The following is a 20536-nucleotide window of genomic DNA, read 5'->3' as shown; positions in this document are numbered from 1 at the left end:
CACCTCTTTATGTCCTAAAGAGCCTATAAAAGTCGACCCTTTTGGTCATGCATACACCTATTTTTGATATGCTTTGAGTTGTTTGTTGATTCTGTACTCTCTCTTCTTTCTCACACACTATTGGCTAGCATTACTCCATACACTCAACTCAATGACGTACTCAACACTGCCGAGGTGCACAGCCTCATTTAGAATCCAATAGTAGGTGGCCACCTGCTAGCCACTTTCTCCGCCTTTCCATCAATGAGTGGCTAGTATCTCACCGCGTGGATTCACTCACACTGATAGGTAGATAACTCCGTTTCCCTTACGGCAATGAGAATTGTTCCCAACTTTTCGACTTTCAGAGCAGCTACCTTGTCTTTTCTGCCAGAGCCTAGCCTTTCACTCTGCTGCCCATGATGCCGTCGCATCTTACATTATGTCTGGAGTACTGTCGCCAATCTTGAGCCGCCCAGCGGGCCGCCGATATTCTGTTCGGCCTTTCTACTGGACTCTCATGGTGATTACGAGCCTGGCGACTTTTAGCTGGGCTCTTGGGCTATACAATGATGAGGGAATTGCGCCTCTTATCAAACAATTCGTACGAGGAGGATCCGATACTCAACAAATCTTCAAGCGTGATAATGATCTGGAGGTATTGGGAATCTTAGATTTCGTTTTTCATAACAATCTTTTCGGGATGGTTTACTAAGAAATTTTATCTTCCCTTACAGTGCCGCTTGGTTCGTGAAGCATACGACAAGTGCTCTTACGTCCGCGTGAATTGCCCTGACCATGAAGATGGCTTGTTTTCGTACCTTCAATTTTATTATTGCTCTCTTGCAGATGCCAAGCCATTTGCGTTCATAATTCTTGTCTTGTGGCTTTCGCTACTTTTCAGTACTATCGGGATTGCCGCCAGTGATTTCCTGTGTATCGACCTGAGCACTTTAGCCGGCGCCCTTGGTTTGAGTGAAAGTTTGACTGGTGTCACGTTTCTTGCCTTTGGAAACGGAAGCCCGGATGTTTTTTCTACCTTTGCTGCCATGAAATCTAATAGTGGTAGCTTGGCTATTGGAGAGCTGCTTGGAGCTGCGAGTTTTATTACTTCAGTTGTCGCAGGGTCGATGGCACTAGTCCGCCCATTCAAAGTTGCTCGGAGGAGCTTTGTTCGCGACGTTGGGTATTTCATAGTGGCTGTGAGCTTCAGTATGTTGTTGTTGGCAGATGGTCGCCTCCATACCTGGGAATCTGCCGCGATGGTCGGTCTATATTGCTTCTATGTCGTATTAGTCGTGACCTGGCACTGGTACTTTGTGCGCCGTCGGCGTGTCTACGAGAGGGATCTAGCTGCACGCTCGCACTTCCACATTCCTGAAAATCAAGAATTGGAGATAGAAGAAGTTGAAGAGGATGACCCCGGGGTAACCTCTGAATCTACTAGTCTCCTTCACGGTGTTTCAATCCATGATTTTGACTCATTGGAGAGATGCGAAGCTGCCCCTTGGAAAGATGGGGAAGACGATGAAACTCGGAACCGGTATCTAGCAGAAATACGGGATAATATGCACGTGTACCGTCCCTCTACACACAGGCGTGGTACTCTAAACCCAATCAGGCCAAGTCTGGTTGGTGCGCTTGAGTTCCAGTCTGTCGTTTCTTCGCTTCAACGGTCGCGAAGTACTCATCAAAACGTCCCAATCGACCTCCAAATGTACTCCGACGATCATGACGAGGCTCATGCACTGCCGGAGCGCGACACTATTTCTGTCGCCTCCCACCCATGGATCAGCAAGCCTTCTGCATCAACCCACTTGTCACCTAACAGCGTGGCGGCGGGCTCAACCCGAACTCGAGCTGTGTCTGCTGACGATGCCGTGGGGTTGAAACTCGACACCAGCGTTTTCGATTCTACTGCGAGGCGGCCGTACGTTGCTGTTACTCGACCCTCGGTAGATAGCCAGGCTGCATTCGCTGAGACACGGTCTCACCAATCGAATAAGAGTGTCGAGTCAGAGCTATCACCATCGTCCTCCGGGCATGTATGGCAAAGCTCCAGTCCATGGGGGCGTGCACGTCCACAAACCCCGCAATTACTTGCACCCCCGGGCACTTTTCACCCTCCAAACTACCAGGCTGAAACACCCGACTCACGATCTCCTCTTGACGTTTCCCCGCGCGGAACTTCATTCGCCCCCGGATCCAGTGATGCTCTAGCGGAGAGCCCTTCTATCCCATTCCCCCCTTTCCCTGATACATCTAGTTCAGTACCCTCTAAAGCACCAAGTATACGCTTACCAGCTACTTCTAGCCCCACAGAAGAACTACAAGTACATGACAGTATCTATAGCAATGGGAGGCCTCAACCTTTGCCCCAGATACAGTGGCTGTTTTCCTTCACCCCAGTTCTTTTACCATCCATCTTTCGAACGCTTTTCCCTACTCTGGACGGATGGAAGACGAAGAGCTTCTGGGAAAGGATGCTAGGGGCGGTTGCAGCCCCTAGTGTGCTGTTACTAACGATTACTGTTCCGGTCATTGAGCCCGCACAGCCCGAAACCGGTGCGGATCCTGTAACAGTCGTAGTGACTTCAGCAGACGGAGAAAACCCAGGGCCCGTGGTGAGGCTACCAGAGGATAGCCCGCTCCTTCGAGCTATCGACCATGGATCCGCTGTTGAAGAAGTCTCAGATCAAAACCGCAAAAGTCAATCAAGGCAAGGACGGCAACGTTGGGATTCCGAATTGCCCGCCGCTCAATCACTGCCGGACCCTTCGGCGCCACCTCCGAAAGAGTGGTGTCTGTGGCTGGTTTGGATACAGTTATTCACTGGTCCATTTTTTGTTGCTCTGATTGCTTGGACAGCCATTGATTCTGATCTAGACATCCACAATCTGCTACTACCATTTCTATTATCTCTCTTCTTTTCACTGATGTGCATTACTGGTCTCGTCACAAGTCTGCGACATAGTAATTCTTCACACCCTCCAAATGCATGGCGTCCTTTGCTGGCTTTCCTAGGCTTCATTGTTGCCATATGCTGGATTGCAACCATAGCTACTGAGGTCGTTAGTCTCCTCAAAACCTTAGGGGTAATCCTGAACATCAGTGATTCTCTCCTCGGGTTGACCGTTTTTGCCGTTGGAAATTCGCTGGGCGATCTTGTGGCTGATATCACCGTTGCCCGCCTAGGTTACCCAGTCATGGCGCTAAGTGCCTGCTTTGGTGGACCTATGTTGAACATTCTTTTAGGGATTGGCCTAGGTGGCTTGTACATGACTCTTCATGCAAAAGCAGAGACGGTAGTCACGGATGGGGTTCCATATGAGATCGCCATCTCCAAGGTTCTCATCATTAGCGGCGCCACCTTGCTAACCACATTAGTAGGGCTACTGATTGTAGTCCCGTTGAACAAGTGGAGCATGGACCGAAAGATCGGCTGGGGGTTAGTGGTTCTATGGTGCATCAGTACTCTGACAAACGTCATCGCTGAAATCCTAACTTGAGCCTTCGTGTTCTTGGGGTATCCTGCTATCATTATCGTCGTTATTCTTAGAAACGTTTTCGTATCCGCTACAGCTGTTCAACGTTCTTTTATAAAGGTCATTGGCTGCGGATATATTACTAGATGCACCAATATAATAAGCTCTTGGTAAATACAAATGTTGCGTGATTATCTAATAATTTTCGAATCTTAAGTCATGGGTGTCTACAATAATATAACACATGCTGAACCTCAATAATAGACGAAAGCCAACGAGAGAACTATGGTAGTATAAGCTGGATATAGATTTTCTGCTCAATTGGTACTTTGCAAATGACTCATTTCATCCCCACATTCATATCCAAGGCTATTTGACTCCACTGGGTCCTTCAAACACTACTTTCTAACCTAGCACACGGCCTGCAGTAGAGCTAGTACTCCGATCATTTGTCTGGACTTTCCTAAGCCCCTTACCGGCTTGAATCGAAGCTAGTAGGGCACTTCGATCAGATGCTCCTGCCGGTGCAGCAGGAGGAGCGGGTGGCGGAGGAATGCCGGGAGGCGGGGGCGCCATGTGAGGTGCAGGCTGTGGCGGTGGGGGGGGCGCACTCGAAGGGTCAGAGCCAGGCGCTGCTAAGAAAGCCGGTGCGGGCGGCGGTGGGGGTGGAGGTGGTAGTGGAGGAGAGGCAACAGCAGTAGCAGCAGGGTTAGACGAGGTTCCATCTGACTCAGGCGCCGCTGACGGAGCTGCAAGAGTATCTGGCACAGGGGTGGACGATTTTGAAGGGGACTTCTCGTCCATCGCACTCAGAGGCCGCGGCGGCGCCATGGTACCGAACAAAATGCTTGCAAGCTGCTTCGCACTACCACCACCAGGCCGCTCATCATCGTCATCGTCTGAAGAAGAATCAAAGTCTGATCCTGCAGCAGACCAGTCATCGTCCGCCTCAGGACGTGCACGAGACACGCGTTCTATTGGTCCCGCTGTTGTAAATGCAGGCTTCGCACTCTCTTGTTGCTGTGCAAGACGATGGAAAGGGTTAGTAGACTGAACATCAGCTTTAGGGGAAGTGATAGCGGCCTGAGGAACAGGTGGCGGTGCAGCAATTTGGCCCTCTGTAGGCTGGCTGATCCTTCTGAAATAAGGGTTCTTCGACTCAGCCTCTGGACTAAGGTGAGATAGTCCGGTACTGCGGTTGCTGCTTGGGGAGCCGCTCGGACTAGATAGCCCATCCGACCCTAGTGCAGGAGCAGGAGCAGGAGCAGGAACCGGAGCCGAGGGAATAGCAGACGCTGCAGTCTTCACTTCAGTGTGAACCTGGCTTTGGACTGGGGTGCTATGCTGAGGGGTGACATTTTCGGGGCCTTCTTCGTCAGAGGAGCTTCCCTCGTCCAAGCCTTCCAACTCCAGTTGCAACTGCCGTTCCCGTTCTTTGGCCATCTCGAGTTCAGCACGCTGAGCAGTAAGCCTTGCCTCCTGCTCTTTTGCTAGTCGGTCTGCTTCTTGTTTCCGCCGCTTCGCTTCCTGTTTTTTGATCTTGCCTTGCTGTACTTGTTCTTGAAGTACTCGGAGACGGGCCTCCTGTGACTCTTTCTCTTTCTGGAACTCTTCTTCACGTTGCATGGTATCATCCCTGAAGAAAGCTTGTCAGTTATTTGGAAGCTTTCAATATGGAAAATATTCACATACTCGAGGCGTTTCCTCTCCTCTTGTGCTTGTTGTTCCTCTCGCATGGTTTGCTCCCGGGCTGCCTGCTCTGCCTTGGCAACTTCTTCTGCCGCCCTCTTAGCTTCAGCCTGTCCGGCACTGTCTGTACGGCCCCGTCTCGAAGGTGGTGCTGGCGGGGGCTTCTTGCCAGTTGGCTTAACTAGTTCCGTAGAGCCACCTTGTTCTTCGGCTAGTCGGCGCTGCCTTTCTTGCTCACGCCTAGCATCTTCTTCCTCCGCACGCTTCAACCGCTCCTCGCGCTCTTTTTTCTCGCGCTCCTGACGCTGGAGAAGAGTTTCCCCCGTGTTATTGTTGGGTTTGAGGCCAGCAGCTGCCATCCGTTCAGCAATGCGCCTCTGCGCTCGTTCTCTTGCGGCGGCAACACGGTCCTCGTGGGTAGAGCCAGGTAAAGAACCAGTGGAGCCCCTTGACGGAGGAGAAGGCTTGGCAGCTGATGATTCTTCGTATCGAGAACGCTCCTCCTGCGCCGACCGCGATTCCCTGACGACTGGCATTAGTATAATCAAAGGAGGGCTTCCAATCTCACCCAAGGGGGGATGGAGAGAGTATGGGGAACGCGGAATGAATAAGGCGGGTAAGGAGTGAAGCTGGATATAACTTACTCTTCTTTCCTAACATGGGCGGTTCGGCTGCTACGTTTCAAATCATAAATAAAGTCTCGAATCACATCCTCAACCCCCAGGGCATCTTCCCACCGCCGCCTTTCATGCTCGCGTGTTGAATTCTCATTCTCATCCTTCAGGCTATCCTCAAGGCTTCGAGAAAACTCTTTAACGCTGTCCTCCACGCCACGAGTCATAGCATCGTTCTTTTCTCTGTCTAACTTAATATTAGCACTCTGAGCTTCAACTCGTCGAGCCGTGGCTCCATCATCGTCTTGCGAGGAAGGGGCGGGCCGTCCGGCGAGCTCGGCGGCACGGGCTTGCATTCTGGCGCGAGCACGAGCCTTGATACGATCCGCCTCTGTCACTGCGCCCCCAGGTCCAGTGCCCACAATATTTGATGCACTGTTAGGGTGAGCCTTTGCGTCCTCCAGGCGGAACAGCTCAAGTCTAGCTTCTGCAATCTCTCGTTCAATACGTCGAACATCCGACGCTACTTGAGGAACTTGGTCCTCATAAGATTGAAGCTGACGGCGTAGGGACCTTCGCTCGGCACCGTTGTCAAGGTTGCGGAAGGCTGCATCCGGGTGTGTGTCTATGTCGTCCTGCACACGCCGAATTCGATCCATAAGGCTCTCCGCTTCCCGGCGATCTCTACGGTCCAAGGCATCGTTTTCCTCGGAGCGATTCTCGTCCTGGAAGTCGACCGCATCTAACATAATTTGGGCCTCGCGGATCTTCTTCTTCAGTTGATCAATAGACAATTCTTCCTCCGATGTTTGTGACGCAGCAGGCGAAGGCGTCCGACCGGTGTTTCCAACACGGCGACGGGCACTAGAACGATACCCGGCAGCAGCTTCGTCGTTGTTTTTGAACAAGGTAGCATCTTTGCGGCCAAGTCCAGGAGACACTGCACCACCGCCACGGAATGAATGTTCCTTGAGATAGCTGACACCGGTTTTCTGCGGTTGCAGGAAAGCGCCGGACGCTTTTCGACTTTCTGCATCCTGAGAAAGCATCGACTTGATAGTACCTATAGAGTCATTGAGATTTCTTGTAGATGGTGGCACTAGCTCCGGAGGGAGACGACTCGGGACGGGATATCCATTAAGTTTTCTGTATATTAGGTGCATGGCCACAGCAAATTCATCCATGTTGAGCCGGCCCCTATTGTGGGGATCAGCCAGTGTCCAAATGCGCTCGAGGTCTTTCCGATCCAGGCCACTTTGTCCCATGATCTCAATAGCAGTATCGCCACCGATAAAGCCTTTATGGAATCCGTCCCATGCCCGAAACAAATCATCGTAGATCTTTTTCTCTTCCTTGGTGATTGCCCAAGGGATGTGGGCATTTCCAGAAAGGCCAGCAGCTGAAAAGCCACCCTCACGGCCTGGTTGGGGCATAAGTTGCTGCTTGAGGGCTTCTATATTAGGCAATCCAGAAGATGGTGCATTAACAAAGCCCCATTGACCGGGGGCTCCAGTAGGCTGTGCGACCAAGCCAGAAATCCCGCCAGTCTGTGCTGGACTAAGGCTGGACCCAAAGCCAGTGGGCATCGGCGGCAAAGGGGGCCGGGGCCCACTATAGCCTGTAGGTTGAGGATTGGCCATCATACCTGTTGGCTGTGGCTGTAGGAACTGTTGCTGGGGCTGCACGGGAAAGCCTGTAGCTTGCGCAACGAGGTTGGAGCTTTGGCCCGGGAAAGATGCCTGACCAGACTGGAAGTTAGCTGGTTGGGCGAGAAATCCAGTTGGTTGCGCTGTGAGCTGCGTCAGAAGCTGGGAATTGGTCGGCTGATGAGGCTGCGGTTGTTGGGGAGCTGGAGGGGCAGACTTGTTCTCCAATAACGGCGCATCAAAGCTTGGGACATTTGTTGGGATAGTAGGCTGTGGTTGGGTGTCAGGAACCTGAAACGAAATAATGTCTACCATACTGGAGACTTCATTCTTGATCTTCTCAGGGAGAGCATCTGGCAAATCTCTGCCAGTGATCCGTATGTTGCACATATACATAGCCAGAGCAAATTCCGGGAAAAACAATTGGCCTGACTTAGTGGTATCCGACAAGATCCATATCTTTGACAGATCACTCCCTGGAAGCCTTGACCGCAGAAGGAGATCTTTAGCCTTTTCTCCACTCATCGTCTGACTATCCCCAACAGCTGATTTGAAGAGCTGCTCAAACTTAGCCTGGTCTTGTGCGGTAATGAACGAAAGCCGAATGTTGGGAATCTTGCTTCCTGGGGTTTTGGGGGGCGGGGGTGGAGCGGCACCAGCGCTATCCCTGAATGAGTCTGCTATCTCGGATGAGGTCTGAGGGGCCAGCCGAACAGGCAAGCCGGTAGTCGAAGGGACTTGGAGCTGTGGAGGTTGACTCTGGATGGGGAGCCCTGTGAGCTGGGATGGCTGCACAGAAGTCTGAAAGCTGCCAGGTTGCTGCTGCGGCTGCGGGAAACCGGTGACCTGGGGTTGTAACTGCCCTGGAGAGAATCCTGTTGGTTGAGGCTGCAGATGAGAGCCTCCAAATCCAGACAACTGGGAACCATATCCGGTAGGCTGGGCGGCAAACCCCGTCTGATGCTGTTGCTGATGCGGGGGGGGTTGCTGAGCGCGTGGGAATTGAGAGTATGAAGATTGGTGCATGAAGGATGGCTGTCCCGGGCGAGCGCTGTTGGCGCCGCCTAAGAAGGAATTCGACGAGGAGTACATTACCAAAACAGCGCTCGCATCAGAAAAGCTAACAGGAAATTAGATAATCAAGAAGATCTAACAGGTGATGTATTGACAATGAAAGGGAAAACAGAGCTGAACGAAGGACAGAAGCCAATGGGGCAGGCAGCGATGGAAGATCAGGAGCTGCCAGTGACGACGGCCGCAGGTCAGGGACGCGGAGCGGCTGCGCTAATCCCAAATAGAAAGCGGACCTGTTGCCCAACTAAGCCGCAGTTATGGTACCTACTAGCAATCACCGGATCTCAGGAACTACTAGTATGTAGTACTTAGGTACTATTAAATCTAGATAGCCACAGGTATTCCATAATTTACTTTGTTGATCATCCATTGATACATCAGGCGGATTTCCCAATCCATGTGATATGATAGATCGAATAGCACGGACGAGGATACATAACATACCATGAGCTGCGTATGTACATAATAACATACAAAGTCCCAGGGTCATGCCGTAGACCTAGCGTCATTGATTACAGGTGTCAAGGGGGATAAACATGAAGGGTTAGACAGGACCGTGCGCACGCAAAACCAGCTGCGTAGAATCGAAATAAAGATTTCAGCGAAAACCAGCTCACTTTGATTGATGATTCCACAACCACCTAGGCTCCATCCTGTACGCCATCCTGCTGCTGCTGGGTGGCTCCCACCATCTTCCGTAGCTCATATTCCTTCGTGAATTCGCGTGACAAAATACCCAGATCTCGAACAAGTTCATGGCACGCGGCAACGACGGCTTCTTTGGGAGTGATCTCACCGTCGGTCTGTACCCTGAGTTCGAACTTCGGCACAAGCGGGTGAGGAACCTGAATTTTGCATGTCAGACACATGTCAACCTTCTCAAAGTCAAATGATATTGGAGGTTCTTTTGAAGAAGCAGGTTACACAAGTTGCATACCTTGTAAGCAGCAAAAAGCACACGAGAGTTTTGGAGGAGGCGGGAGCGAATTAGATTTCCAAGAGTGTGATCTTCCTTATTAAAAGTGAAGATGGCAGAGGAAGGAATACCTGTAGCAAAATTTGAGTGTCTGCCAGTAAATTAGAATTCAAACAGAGGCGTACGTGTATCGATCTCCATCTCAACTTTGCTCTCGCCATTCGCGAGCACGAATGATTCATAACTGGTTCGAATTCTAGTTAGCCAGTACTCCAATAATGATTTTTGAAGCTAGACACAAGATCACATAAAAGACTGTAGATGAGGTATGATTAAGCAGACCTAAGTTGTTGGTCATGCGAAACTTTGATGGTGGATTGACAGCCATTGCGGGGAGGACCGCCGCGACGTGCGACGGCCATATCCGTGGGGACAATATATTCTTTGCTGAGACTCATGGTCCCTGAGCGAATGAAGGGGGAAAGGGAAGGTAGTATGCAGAAGGGCCCCGGCAAAAGACAGAGGTGAGGGAGAGGGAATAGGAATGAATATCAAACGCATGCGTAGAAAAGGAGAAAGAAACAAAAGCTTCTTTAACTCTACTACTATCATTGATTCACATTCTCAGTCAAAGGTGAAGGAGAAATCACGAAAGAACCTTTCTCCTTCCTTTCTCAGCGAGCAGGACCCCATTGCTTGACTATACTAACATAACGCCACACAGCAAAAGGAGAGCAGAGCCTTTTAATGGTGTTTTTTATAGGCATAACTCAAGATAAACGAGTCAAAAAATATTGCTTTCCTTACCGGTCAGGGGCATTCATCTTGAGTCAAGTGAAGATCAAACAATTCCAAATCAGCTTGAATGTTGTTTGTCCAGTATGAGGGAAAATCAATGGAAAGCCTCGGGCTCACAAAGCCTAGGATGTTTTCCCTTGAAGCTTTATATCTTGTTTGAACTGTTGCTTTCGATTATATCTCGCCAGGTAAGATAGAGCGGTACCAGCAACAAATATAACAATAATTTTGTGGGAAAATGGAAAAGGGGTGTTCAGGTACTTTGGAAAAGCTAACGCGATTATGATAAGAGATAAAACTGAAAGGGTAAAATAATAGAGAGGAGCAGGCGCGACTCCATGCTGGCACTGTGATATATTGTGATAAATGATCCTTTCACTTGGTTACTCCCGTGATCCACTGGCACGTGATTGTAACATTTATATGTGTCTAGTTTTTGTCTTCCGCTCCAAGCTCAGCCTGAGAGCGATTCATGTGTGGGTAGAAAAATAACGATGTTTCTTCATGTTCCATGCACTCAGCACACTTACATGTCTCATATCTTACCCTTGGCTGATATTTTATATGATATAAAAGGCAACTAAATCAATCCCCCCTTCCCACTTCCCCTTCAAATATATATAATTTTAATATACCTCTCTTATTTCCACTGTGTGACATCATGTCCCCCAAATCAGACTCGTAGACAAGCTAGCCTTGAAGAATCAGCCCACTATTGGCGTCTAGCTCTAATATGCCTTCGATTACAGCATCTATTTCTTCCATCAGAGAACTGGGATTCCTTCCTGCAGGACATGATGTTTCCGGCCTTGAGACTAACCTCCAAAGCCGCATCGTAACAACTACCTTGCCATCGGCGATCTTCCCCATCAATGTGAACATTTTTAGCGAGCGCACAACTTGAGGTATCAAGTATTTAAGCCACGGACCTACAACCTAGTGACTGGATACCGTAGGCAAAACTGGGCGAGTCGTATTAAACTAGAGTTGATAACGATGCTGCTGAAAGGAACATGGGCGATGAAGAGGACAGAGCATTGTATGCCCACGAGTGCAAATAGGGAAACTTTATATAGGGGTAGCCTATGATGTATACTAGCAGTGGCGCTAGTCTGTCTCGTCACGGAGACATTACTAGCTACCGGAATCGTAGAACAGGCCTTGCAGAGTAGCAGTTGCATGCATGTGGCTGTGATAGCCGCACGAGCTGAAATACATAACAGGAACGAAGCGGGGATGAAAGCATGATGAAAGAGCCGTTTCAGTTTGTATGATCGTATTGTCATCAAGACGTTATTTGTATAGTATGTCCTATAAGATACCTACCGAATACACAAGGCACAAGCGCTGAAAGCTGAAGAGCACACTTGAGAAACATCACTAATATGGAGAGGAAAATCCTTAACCTTCAAACGCCAACCTTGCCTTTCTCCCCTTACAGGGCACAGAGAAGAAAAGAAAAGAGAAACAGAAATTAACCAAACAAGTTCTGGTTCATATACCACCATCGAAGAATATATTGAGAGATGAGGGAAATAATTAGTGAAGCGCAAGTGTATGCGACGAAAATATACTCGTAACATGACCGGCAAGAAGAAATTATCCACCGATTCCGTTAATGTACCACATTCAACAAATCTCCAAAACTCGACGTCTCTTTCTTCATTTTCCAATTGCTGCGCTTTTTCTCTCGTTTCTTCATCATTTCGGCCCAGCCTTCATCTTCGTCGTCGTCTGGGTCGGCGCTATGAACCATATTGCTAGAGATTGCGGGTTTACCACCGCTTGATATTGGATGGGTAGCCGTTATGATTGACTGTGATCTATCCGGCGAAGCAACAGAGAGGGTCGACTTGTGATTCTCATCATTCCACGATTTTGACACAAAGGGGTAAGCAGCTGATCCAGGTTCTGGCTGTAACATCGACACAGGCCTATACCGAGGCGCCAGCCCAACATTGCTGCGCTCTGATGGGGCAATGGACGGAGCATAGCCCTGTCCTGCTGGCGTACTTGGGCGGTTGCCTCCCACAGCGTACGGCATCGCTGGGCTATTAAGGCGAGAAGAAACGTTTGGATCAAGCATGCTAAGTGTTCTTTGATCGTTGTGATAACCAGGAGGAGCATTGTTGATTCCTCCAGCCGAGGGCATTGAAGAGGGTCTCATATCTGCGGTAGCCGCGGCTGTAGCAGGTAAGCCTACAGGTGGAATTGGTTGTTGAGATGGAACCTGTCCACCCTGCATCTGAATCATCTGCTGCATCCACTGCATCTGCATCTGCATCATACTCGACATTTGCTGCGACAGCTGTATCTGTGCCTGCTCTGTAGCAGAGACTCCTTGTGGAGGTCCAGCTGGGCCTGAAGGGTTCATACTCATCATAGTGTAGGGCCTGGGGATTCCACTAGGCGGAGTAGGAACCATTGACGGCCCACCTTGAAATTCATACATAGCTTGTGTATTGGGACTGCCTCTTCTCATTGCTCTTGCTCGCTCCTCCGTAGCAATCACCCCTACCAAGCCCCCTGGTGGCAATGCAGGGGAGGGACTAGCGGCAACTGATGGACCCCCGTAAACCGATGAACCACCTCCTAGAGCCAAAGATTCTCTATTAGAATAATTGACTAGACTTGCTCCAAAGTACGGATCCCGTGGCAGATTTCTGGCAAAAACAGGGAGGCTGGAACGGTTACCAGGTTCATGTTCTGCAACAGAACTTGAAGATGATATGTAAGGTTGGTGAAATGAAGCTCGAAGGTTGGGTATAGAGTTAGAAGGGACAAGGCGGCTAGGAGGCCGATTCCGATTGGGAAACCCGTGCGCTGCTAAGATTCCTAGGGGAATTTCCTCGTCCTCATCGCCCTCACTACTCTTCCCACTGCCTGATCTAGTACCCGGGTTCAATGGTGTAACTGTCAGGTTCGGCGCACTGTTATTGACCCGATCTGCCTCTGGACGGAGTGCTGATGTTGGGGTATCTTGGCCGGTCATTTTCATCATCTGCTGTCGATACACCGAAAGATGAGCCTCCTGCTTCCGTCGCTGCCTCTCTACTTCGCGGTTTTTTTCTGCTTCGTCCTCTTCATCGAAATCGCTCTCTGCAGAGTCCTCGCTCTTGGACAGGTCACTGTTAGATCTTCTGAGCTCCTGCTGTTGCCTATAATGTTCGAATTGCGAAGGTGTCATGACTTTATTCGACGTTGCCGGTGCAGGTTGCCTTTCTTCGTACTGCGCAGCAAGTCTTGCATGGAGTGCTATAGAAGGGTCGGGATGGTCCTCAGCCACTCCCAGAGATTTGTTTGCGAGCGTTGGAACAGCATCCGAACGGTCAGAGCGATCAGCGGTATTTGTATGGCCGTTACTGAAGAGTGGAGTGTCATGCTCCGCGTCAGAATCCCCATGCTCAGATGTTAACAGAACCTGCGAGCTTCTTTTATGGGTATATAGAGACTCCATGATTAATTTGGCATCTTCATCTTCAACGGGTGTAGAAGCTCGTTTGTTTGCATACAGAACACTCCTCCTCAGACTTTTATCAGACACAACCTGAGGTTTTTCCAGCGAACGATGTGAAGTAGTTGTCGCCGGCACTGCGCTTGATAAGGGTAAGGACTTTCGGCGGTCCCCTGGAGACATAGGATGAGAATGTACTATCTGCTGCATTTCCGAGCTATCGTCCTGGGGCGAATCGCTTGACATTAGAAGACCCTCTCCTGAGTGTCGGCTATCCCAGGAGTATGGTGAGGGCTCAATTTCCTTCGATCGGTCGGTATTGATAGGAGTTGGACGCGGTATCTTTTCCTGCTTGCGGGCTGCCGATTCTGGAGGGGAAGATGAAAACTGCCGTAGAGCGTCAACAACAATGTTTCGCATACGACTAAACTCTATTATGCATCATACCATATCTCCCGTTCTATCTCGAGAAGCCTCACGTTTCCCAACTTCGTTGAACATATTATGAAATTCGTCCTCCCCTTGACCAAATTGCAAGTCCGTATCTAGAATTTTCGGGGGAGTCGCTGTACTCGTCGTGCTGGCTGTCATCGCTCGACTTCTAGAGGGGCCTGGGGTGGAGGGTTGGGGCGAAGGGGTTGGTGCTGTGGCCTTTGAAAATCTGCCACCGAAGGAAAAGGTTCGACCAGCGGCTCGCAGTGCACCAGAGAGAGGGGGAATCGGTATATCGTACAGATTTCGGGAGTGAGATGCCTGAGTGTCAGATGGATTTAGTCCATCGGTGGGATGGTGTGTTGGCGAGTGAAATCTTGCGGACTTTGGACGCTCATGCAAGCTTCTGCTGTTATGATTCTAGTCAGCCGTTTCATTTCTGGGAATGTTTGCAGAGTTCATAGTGAGACCATACAGGTTCCTCTGACCTGGGCTGTCAACCCCTGCGAAGATGTTGTCTGAATCTTCTGCTGGTGGATAAAACCGCTGCCCGTCGCTTAGCCTTTTCGCCAAAAGATTGCCTTCACTATAGGATTTTTTTTCGATCGACGGGCGCTCAAAAACGCGGAAAGACTGTTGGGGAGGGTTTTCCACCTCTTCTAAGGCGTTGCCAGACGATTTACGCCGGGCAAAGCCTTTGGGAAGCTTGATTGGCATCTGTGCTAAGACTGAGGGTCGCGACCACTAGTGAAGCCGGAAGGAACCACTTTCAGTAATAGAATTAGCGAGCTGCACAAGCTCCGGGATGTCCGTCCTGAGATGTAGGGTGATAAAAAAAAAGAACAAATTAAAAAAAAAAAATTTTTTTGAAAAAAAAATTCTGGCAGCCCCTTCTCAGTCGCGCGACTTGTTTCCCATAAACAAGGCGGCAGTGGCCTCTGGCTTGATTCTGGGCCTTTGCCAAATCACTCAGATTCCGATCCTAGTGGGGCTTTAATCGAAAGAACACCGAGGAATGGAGTGACAGTCACAGACGGCCAAAACCAGTGTAAAGGGCAGATTGTGGCTGTAGTGTTCAGGTCATTAAGGGGTCTCAGGAGAATGCTGAGAGAACAAGCGGAAGTAGTGGTAGGCAGTTTCCACACTGTCTAAAGGCAATAAAGGCTGGCTAAGACAAGACCCTCACATACCACCGACAGGTCTTAGGAATGAATTATTATTAGCATACGGGATGATGGACGTTTTATTTGCCCCCCTTCGCGTGTACTCAAAAAGAATCAGACGGAATGGCAAGTACGGGGTAGAATGTCGAGCAAAGGCAGCTAAGGACCCGAAGAGGGTGCCAAAAATGGACAAAGAGGGAGGGAGGGGGAAAAATAATAATAAAAGAGGATAGACAAAAAATAATGATAATAATAAAGAACGGCAGAAAATATTGACAAGAAAAGAATAGGGGGAAAAAAGATCAAGTAAACAGGGAGGGGACGATAACAATAACAATAATACTGTAATATATGTACTCGTACTAGACTATGTACCGAAGAGATAAAAGAGTTGCGAGAAAGAGCAAGACCATCCAAAAGTTCTCGCTTTCCAGTCTCAAATACACACCTTTAGGGGTTGATGTGGAGTGTGGAGCTGGGTGCTAGTCTGGTCACTGGTCACCAAATATAGCAAACAGGTGTGACCTCAGCTCTCCGGTACCGTGCGTGGTGGACAGCAACGGGAATCACAAGTAATGATATCTCAAATATTGCAGGTCAAGGGGAGACGAGAGGAGAAAATTAGTCTAGAGAGAGAAAAAAGAAGAAGGGGAAAAGGATCTAAAAGAGTCAGCGACACCTAGCTCAATATACTGAGATCAACTTACTGTCCACATAACAGTCTGTCAACATCCATTCAGGCGGTTGGGGCATCCGCGTCAGGAGAAACAAGGGATTATTGGCGAATCAGAACCGGCGCCACATTGCATCTCAGAACCACCCAAACTGAGACCATATCTTCGTCAATAAATCTCCCTTGTGGATATGGGCCTCGACTAGTGCTTCATAGTCTTCCATAGTACCACCTTTTTGAAATATATACTTTGTGCTACACTCTGGAAATACAATCCATTTTCTCCGTATTGTGTGATGTCTAGTCTCTCATCTCATCTCTTTATTCGTTGCCCCTCCCCTGGATACTTAAGATCATAGAACCCCGATCTTTATGTTCACTGTTCAGCAGTTTAAAGTTCTATCAACGTACATACAAGCCTCATGTATTTTTCTCATAGTTTGCACCTTTTCTCACTGAGTATAGCTGTCTTGGTATATAAACTCAGCAACCTCCTTCCAAGTTCTCACTTTCCACGGCATCATTGCTTTCTACTTGTCTCTATGCCTACGAGTTTTCTTGGCTTGAGATCACGTATCCTTACTAAACTTCTTGAGTGGAAATTACAACATGGAAGGGAAAACAAGCAAAAGTCCATGAATCCATTACTTCCGTAACCTTCCAATTTTGGTTGAATCTGTTCACCACACTGCTAACAAGATCAAACGAGGGGAGGGAAATGGTTGGAAGAGAGGGCAAGGAGATTAGACTCGAAAGCGCAAAAATTGGCCATCACCGGTATTCCGGGATGCTGTCCACGTAAATACCCCTGGTGGGTTTTCCAGGGGCAAGCTGACGAACTGCTTTACAGTTGAATTAAAAGAATTGGTGGCAAATGGTTACTCGGACGGGGAAAATACATGAGACACCTATGGAATAGGGAGCGAAAGCAAAAAGAAAAGACCAGGAAAAACCGCCCTATCTTAGTTTGGTTAGCCCTTTTGTATATTTATTAGTTGACGGTTCGGAAGTCAATCTAGATAAGAGCATCGCACCAAACACTTGTACAGTACCAACTAGAACCTCCTAGATAGTAGTACAAAGTACTGTATAGAGGAATGTTAATATTCAGATACCAGAGCTTTAAGATTAATTAATACTATATGAAGTACGAAAATACTTGTTTGCACTTTCTATATGTCTCATTAGTATTTACTTTAAGTGACAAATGTGGTAAAGTGGGGGTTTAGTTTCCAGTTTTCTTTACTTTTTTCTTTTTCCCTCCAAAAAAAAGAGGGCCTCTCTATTGACGACAATAAACTTTTCAGGTTCCCCACTACAAGGTCAGTATCATACTCGCCACCCACCTTGTTGCTCTATCTAAAAACAGATGCCAGATAGAAAATTGATTATGTTCATTGGCGGTAATCCATTAAAATTGGCTGTAGGTTTAACTAAGCAAGTAAAAAAAAAAGGGCATAACCAACAATTACACAATCACTTGGCGGACAGAATTTACAAATCAAAAGTGTTTTTATTATCCTCTATTTTAGTGTAGATGTTCATACTCTTAAGAAGCTACTAGTAGTTTATCTGGTATCATTGTTGCAGTCTTAAGGTCCCAGGGCCCACTTAAAGCTATCCCGCTCTAAGACGTGTTAAATACTGCCAGGATAGGGGTATATCACATGGTCCATAATCGCCGTGCTATTTGACGGTAGTATAATGAATTGCTGTGCAGAGTTAAGTACTAGTTCTCTGCATCAAACCCAATCATTCAAAAAGTCCCTTGCGCCGTGTTATCATAGATGTCTCCTGGCCCTATCATGTACGTAGACTATCCAGATTCTACACTGAGGCAAATTGGTGCCATCCATACATGCCCTTAGCTATAACTTTTGACCGCTACTAATGTATAGAATACCATGGTCTAGCATGAATGGAGTATGTTTCTTGATATTCTATGTATCTTAAAATGAATTTTGGATACAATACATTATTGGATTAAGTTGTACTGTCGTGCCATCCATATGATACTCAACCGATAAAGGTTAGGTGCTAAGATGTACAGAGTAAGTTTACTGGGTATGTACTATAAATGGGATTACGGTTAACAGGCTACAGTTGACATGCAAGTACTCCGTAAGTATGTTAAGAGTTCAGAAGCATGGCCATTAAAACAAAAACCAGATAAGAAAGTAAACAAGACGAAGGGCTTCCTCATTGTTTGTGCGCGTGCACTCCATAACACCCAATTGAATAAGCATGTGTTACAGTAGAAGAAAAATTGAAGTCCCCATCAAACTAGACTGAAGGGACATAGCTTCATTTGCCAACATTCGTAAGTTAAGACTTGCCCTCAACAATAATGGTGTCTTGGGCTTTCAATCCTCCGATCAACGCTACACCAACAGGAACGCGGACATCCCTCACATTGAAGCATCCGAAAGCGACCAGCTTCTTGACTGCAGGACAACATTTGAAAATTCGACCTACTAGGTAATCATCCATGGCTGTGTGGAAGGAGATGTCCAGTTCCTTCAGGTTGGGGTAGATTTTGTTATCCGAAAAAATTTCCTCGAAGGCAGCACGCGAAACGTGACGACAAGATGATATATTTAGTTTCCGTATTGCTGGGCCTGAGTGATTCATTAGGGCAATGAGGCCTTCAGAGGCGAGGCCAACTGTATCTTCAGGGCCGTCTGGATTTGAGTTATCCACATCTCGTGTAGAGGAAAGGTCAACAATTTCCAGGGGCGGATTTGGCCATTCTGTGAAAAGTCTAGCGAACCCTTTGTCGGTGCATACACTGTTGTCCGATAAGCGAAGCTTTGAGAGAACGCAGCATTTCTCATGGATGATCTCCAGAAAAAGGTCGTCCGCATTGGGAAAGCCTTGTAAAGAAAGCGTCCGTAGTTTTGGACCGATCTTGAAAACTAAATCAAGAAGGCTACTGTTTTCTGTCTCCCGAACGAGGTTTAGGGATAAATGTTCTAGTGATGTCAAGGACGAGAGGGCTTGCAGGGAGCTATCGCCCACCTTCCAGCATTGCTTCAGCTTCAGGCAACGAAGTTCCGTGCAGTGTCTACACAGCACCTCAATAGTTTCGTCGTCAAGGGAAAAGTCAAGGTTAGACAGCTTCAAACTTTCCAACTGGGAGCCCAACTTTCCGAACAGCCGTTGCCAGTATGAGTCCGATACAAGATTAGCAGCATCCAACTGCAACCGTTTGATTTTAAGATCGCGTCCTAGTAAATATCTGATAACCTTATCTTTCATTTGACCAGCAAAGCGAAGGTTGACATTCGTAAGACTAGGCATGAACGCAAATATCCTCTGGAAGTCGTCTGTCTCAAGTTCTAAAACGTTGTTAGTTGAAGAGCCACAGGAAGCTGGATACATATCTGCAAACATACTAGCGGAGTCATAAATGTTGATAGAGTCTAGGTTAGGTCGCAGAAACAAATTGAGGGTCCTAGGTGTCAAGATCCGTCTTTTGGATAATATTTGGCTAAGGCGATATAGTAGTGGTGAAGGCAAGTCCCCAAATTCCTCGACATCATTGATATTATCGGCGACTTTCTAGGTAAAGGGTCAGTATTTCAATAACAGGCGTAGGAGGCTATGTAAGTATTTTATTGTACCTTCGTACACATTTCAACTAAGCTCAAAGCACCTTGCTGGGAAACACCGTCGAGTAACTTGCTTTGGTTCTGTCTGCGACCAGTCCTTGGCCCATGTTTCTTAGCCTTAGACTTCTTTTCATCACCCTCTAGGCTCCTGAAGCACTTTGCACAGAGGAGCCCCCCGTTGGGACCAGTTTTGCTATACGGAGTAACCGTGAAGCGCTTGCTACACATCTCACAGTTCTCTAGTTGACCTGGAATCGGTCGAGATCTCTGATGCAAAATCTCTCTTGCGATTAAATCATCGTCATCATTGGGATCCCCTATCCTCCGAGCCTTTCGGCGTGCAAATTCTTTGCTCTGTTTGATTTTTGCTAGAATGACAGCTTCCGTTCGCTTACGCTTCTTCTTCTGCTCCGGAGACTCGCAAACATTCTCTTCAGCATTGTCATTCTCCGTAGAGCCCGATGGTTCTTCACCAACAGCTTGATGTTCGGTCTCTCCCAAACGTCTTTGATAATCTTCTCGGATTTGGGTAGCGGATATGTTATTGGACTGAGTCGGGAAGTTAGCCAGTGACATCAACGAGAATAGGTGATCGGTAAGGTAGTAGTCCACTTACAGCCAGGAAATCGGTAAGTGCAGAGTGTCTATCATATCTGATTAGCTAAAGGAGCTCGGTGGCACAGACAGCGTAAGATATCACATACGGGCCTCTAATTTGGTTTCTTGTCTGTCTTCTGTTCGTCCTTTATGCAATTAGTATAAGAAGAATGTAATCAATGTATGGATTCCCTCCTACATTGTGCCAAAAGTGTCTCTCAAAGGACATGGAAATGAGTTGAGCTTTCAAGGTGGCAATCTGAACTCGTGATTTCGCGTTCCACTTTACGCGAGACTCGGCAGGCTGCTTAGTAGCTCGTGTTCTTGATGACTTGGAGAGAACAACCCACAAGAAACAAATGTGTTTGAGTTATGTGTTTTGCTGACGGTTTCTTTTAATGCTTT

At 48.0% G+C, this 20536-nt stretch overlaps 5 protein-coding genes across 5 annotated transcripts; 2 read left to right on the top strand and 3 right to left on the bottom strand.

Moving 5' to 3' along the window:
* Positions 1-421: 421 nt before the first annotated feature.
* Positions 422-3488, top strand: BDW43DRAFT_311924 (sodium/calcium exchanger protein; the record flags this gene model as incomplete). Its single annotated transcript, XM_032047267.1, has 2 exons — positions 422-637; positions 717-3488. The coding sequence occupies 2 exons, from the start codon at positions 422-424 to the stop codon at positions 3486-3488; spliced, it is 2988 nt and encodes a 995-aa protein (XP_031899371.1).
* A 381-nt stretch (positions 3489-3869) lies between these two features.
* On the bottom strand, positions 3870-9861 carry pan1 (actin cytoskeleton-regulatory complex protein PAN1; the record flags this gene model as incomplete). Its single annotated transcript, XM_032044967.1, has 7 exons — positions 3870-5100; positions 5157-5675; positions 5798-8448; positions 9147-9332; positions 9425-9534; positions 9589-9647; positions 9746-9861. The coding sequence occupies 7 exons, from the start codon at positions 9859-9861 to the stop codon at positions 3870-3872; spliced, it is 4872 nt and encodes a 1623-aa protein (XP_031899370.1).
* A 1666-nt stretch (positions 9862-11527) lies between these two features.
* On the bottom strand, positions 11528-15061 carry BDW43DRAFT_105803 (uncharacterized protein). The gene is made up of 3 exons (XM_032037830.1): positions 14563-15061; positions 14103-14493; positions 11528-14042 (listed from the first exon to the last, which is right to left on the bottom strand). Exons 1-3 carry the CDS (start codon positions 14802-14804, stop codon positions 11817-11819), a joined length of 2859 nt encoding a protein of 952 aa, XP_031899369.1. The 5' UTR covers positions 14805-15061; the 3' UTR covers positions 11528-11816.
* Positions 15062-16255: 1194 nt separating this feature from the next.
* BDW43DRAFT_278866 (uncharacterized protein) lies at positions 16256-16982 on the top strand. The gene has a single exon (XM_032042219.1). It carries the CDS (start codon positions 16346-16348, stop codon positions 16577-16579), a length of 234 nt encoding a protein of 77 aa, XP_031899368.1. The 5' UTR covers positions 16256-16345; the 3' UTR covers positions 16580-16982.
* A 1026-nt stretch (positions 16983-18008) lies between these two features.
* On the bottom strand, positions 18009-20492 carry rad7 (DNA repair protein Rad7, protein). The gene is made up of 6 exons (XM_032042218.1): positions 20331-20492; positions 20239-20277; positions 20151-20178; positions 19547-20083; positions 19319-19484; positions 18009-19261 (listed from the first exon to the last, which is right to left on the bottom strand). Coding segments are annotated over exons 1-6 (1785 nt in total). The 5' UTR covers positions 20333-20492; the 3' UTR covers positions 18009-18248.
* Between the last annotated feature and the right edge of the window lie 44 nt (positions 20493-20536).

Source organism: Aspergillus alliaceus, assembly GCF_009176365.1.
Source record: "Aspergillus alliaceus strain CBS 536.65 unplaced genomic scaffold BDW43scaffold_27, whole genome shotgun sequence".
NCBI classification, from domain to species: Eukaryota; Fungi; Ascomycota; class Eurotiomycetes; order Eurotiales; family Aspergillaceae; genus Aspergillus; species Aspergillus alliaceus.
This window is presented reverse-complemented; position numbering and strand designations above follow the sequence as displayed.

What these genes read in the sequence shown, in the direction of transcription:
- BDW43DRAFT_105803 (XM_032037830.1), bottom strand. Translation starts at nt 14,804, where the DNA reads ATGCCAATCAAGCTTCCCAAAGGCTTTGCCCGGCGTAAATCGTCTGGC. An exon ending in AGCCCAGGTCAGAGGAACCT is followed by an intron (nt 14,494 to 14,562) that starts GTATGGTCTCAC and finishes TCATAACAGCAG; the next exon opens with AAGCTTGCATGAGCGTCCAA. An exon ending in GAGATAGAACGGGAGATATG is followed by an intron (nt 14,043 to 14,102) that starts GTATGATGCATA and finishes GCTCTACGGCAG; the next exon opens with TTTTCATCTTCCCCTCCAGA.
- BDW43DRAFT_278866 (XM_032042219.1), top strand. Translation starts at nt 16,346, where the DNA reads ATGTATTTTTCTCATAGTTTGCACCTTTTCTCACTGAGTATAGCTGTC.
- rad7 (XM_032042218.1), bottom strand. An exon ending in CACTTACCGATTTCCTGGCT is followed by an intron (nt 20,084 to 20,150) that starts GTAAGTGGACTA and finishes TTCCCGACTCAG; the next exon opens with TCCAATAACATATCCGCTAC. An exon ending in CAACATTTATGACTCCGCTA is followed by an intron (nt 19,262 to 19,318) that starts GTATGTTTGCAG and finishes ACAACGTTTTAG; the next exon opens with AACTTGAGACAGACGACTTC.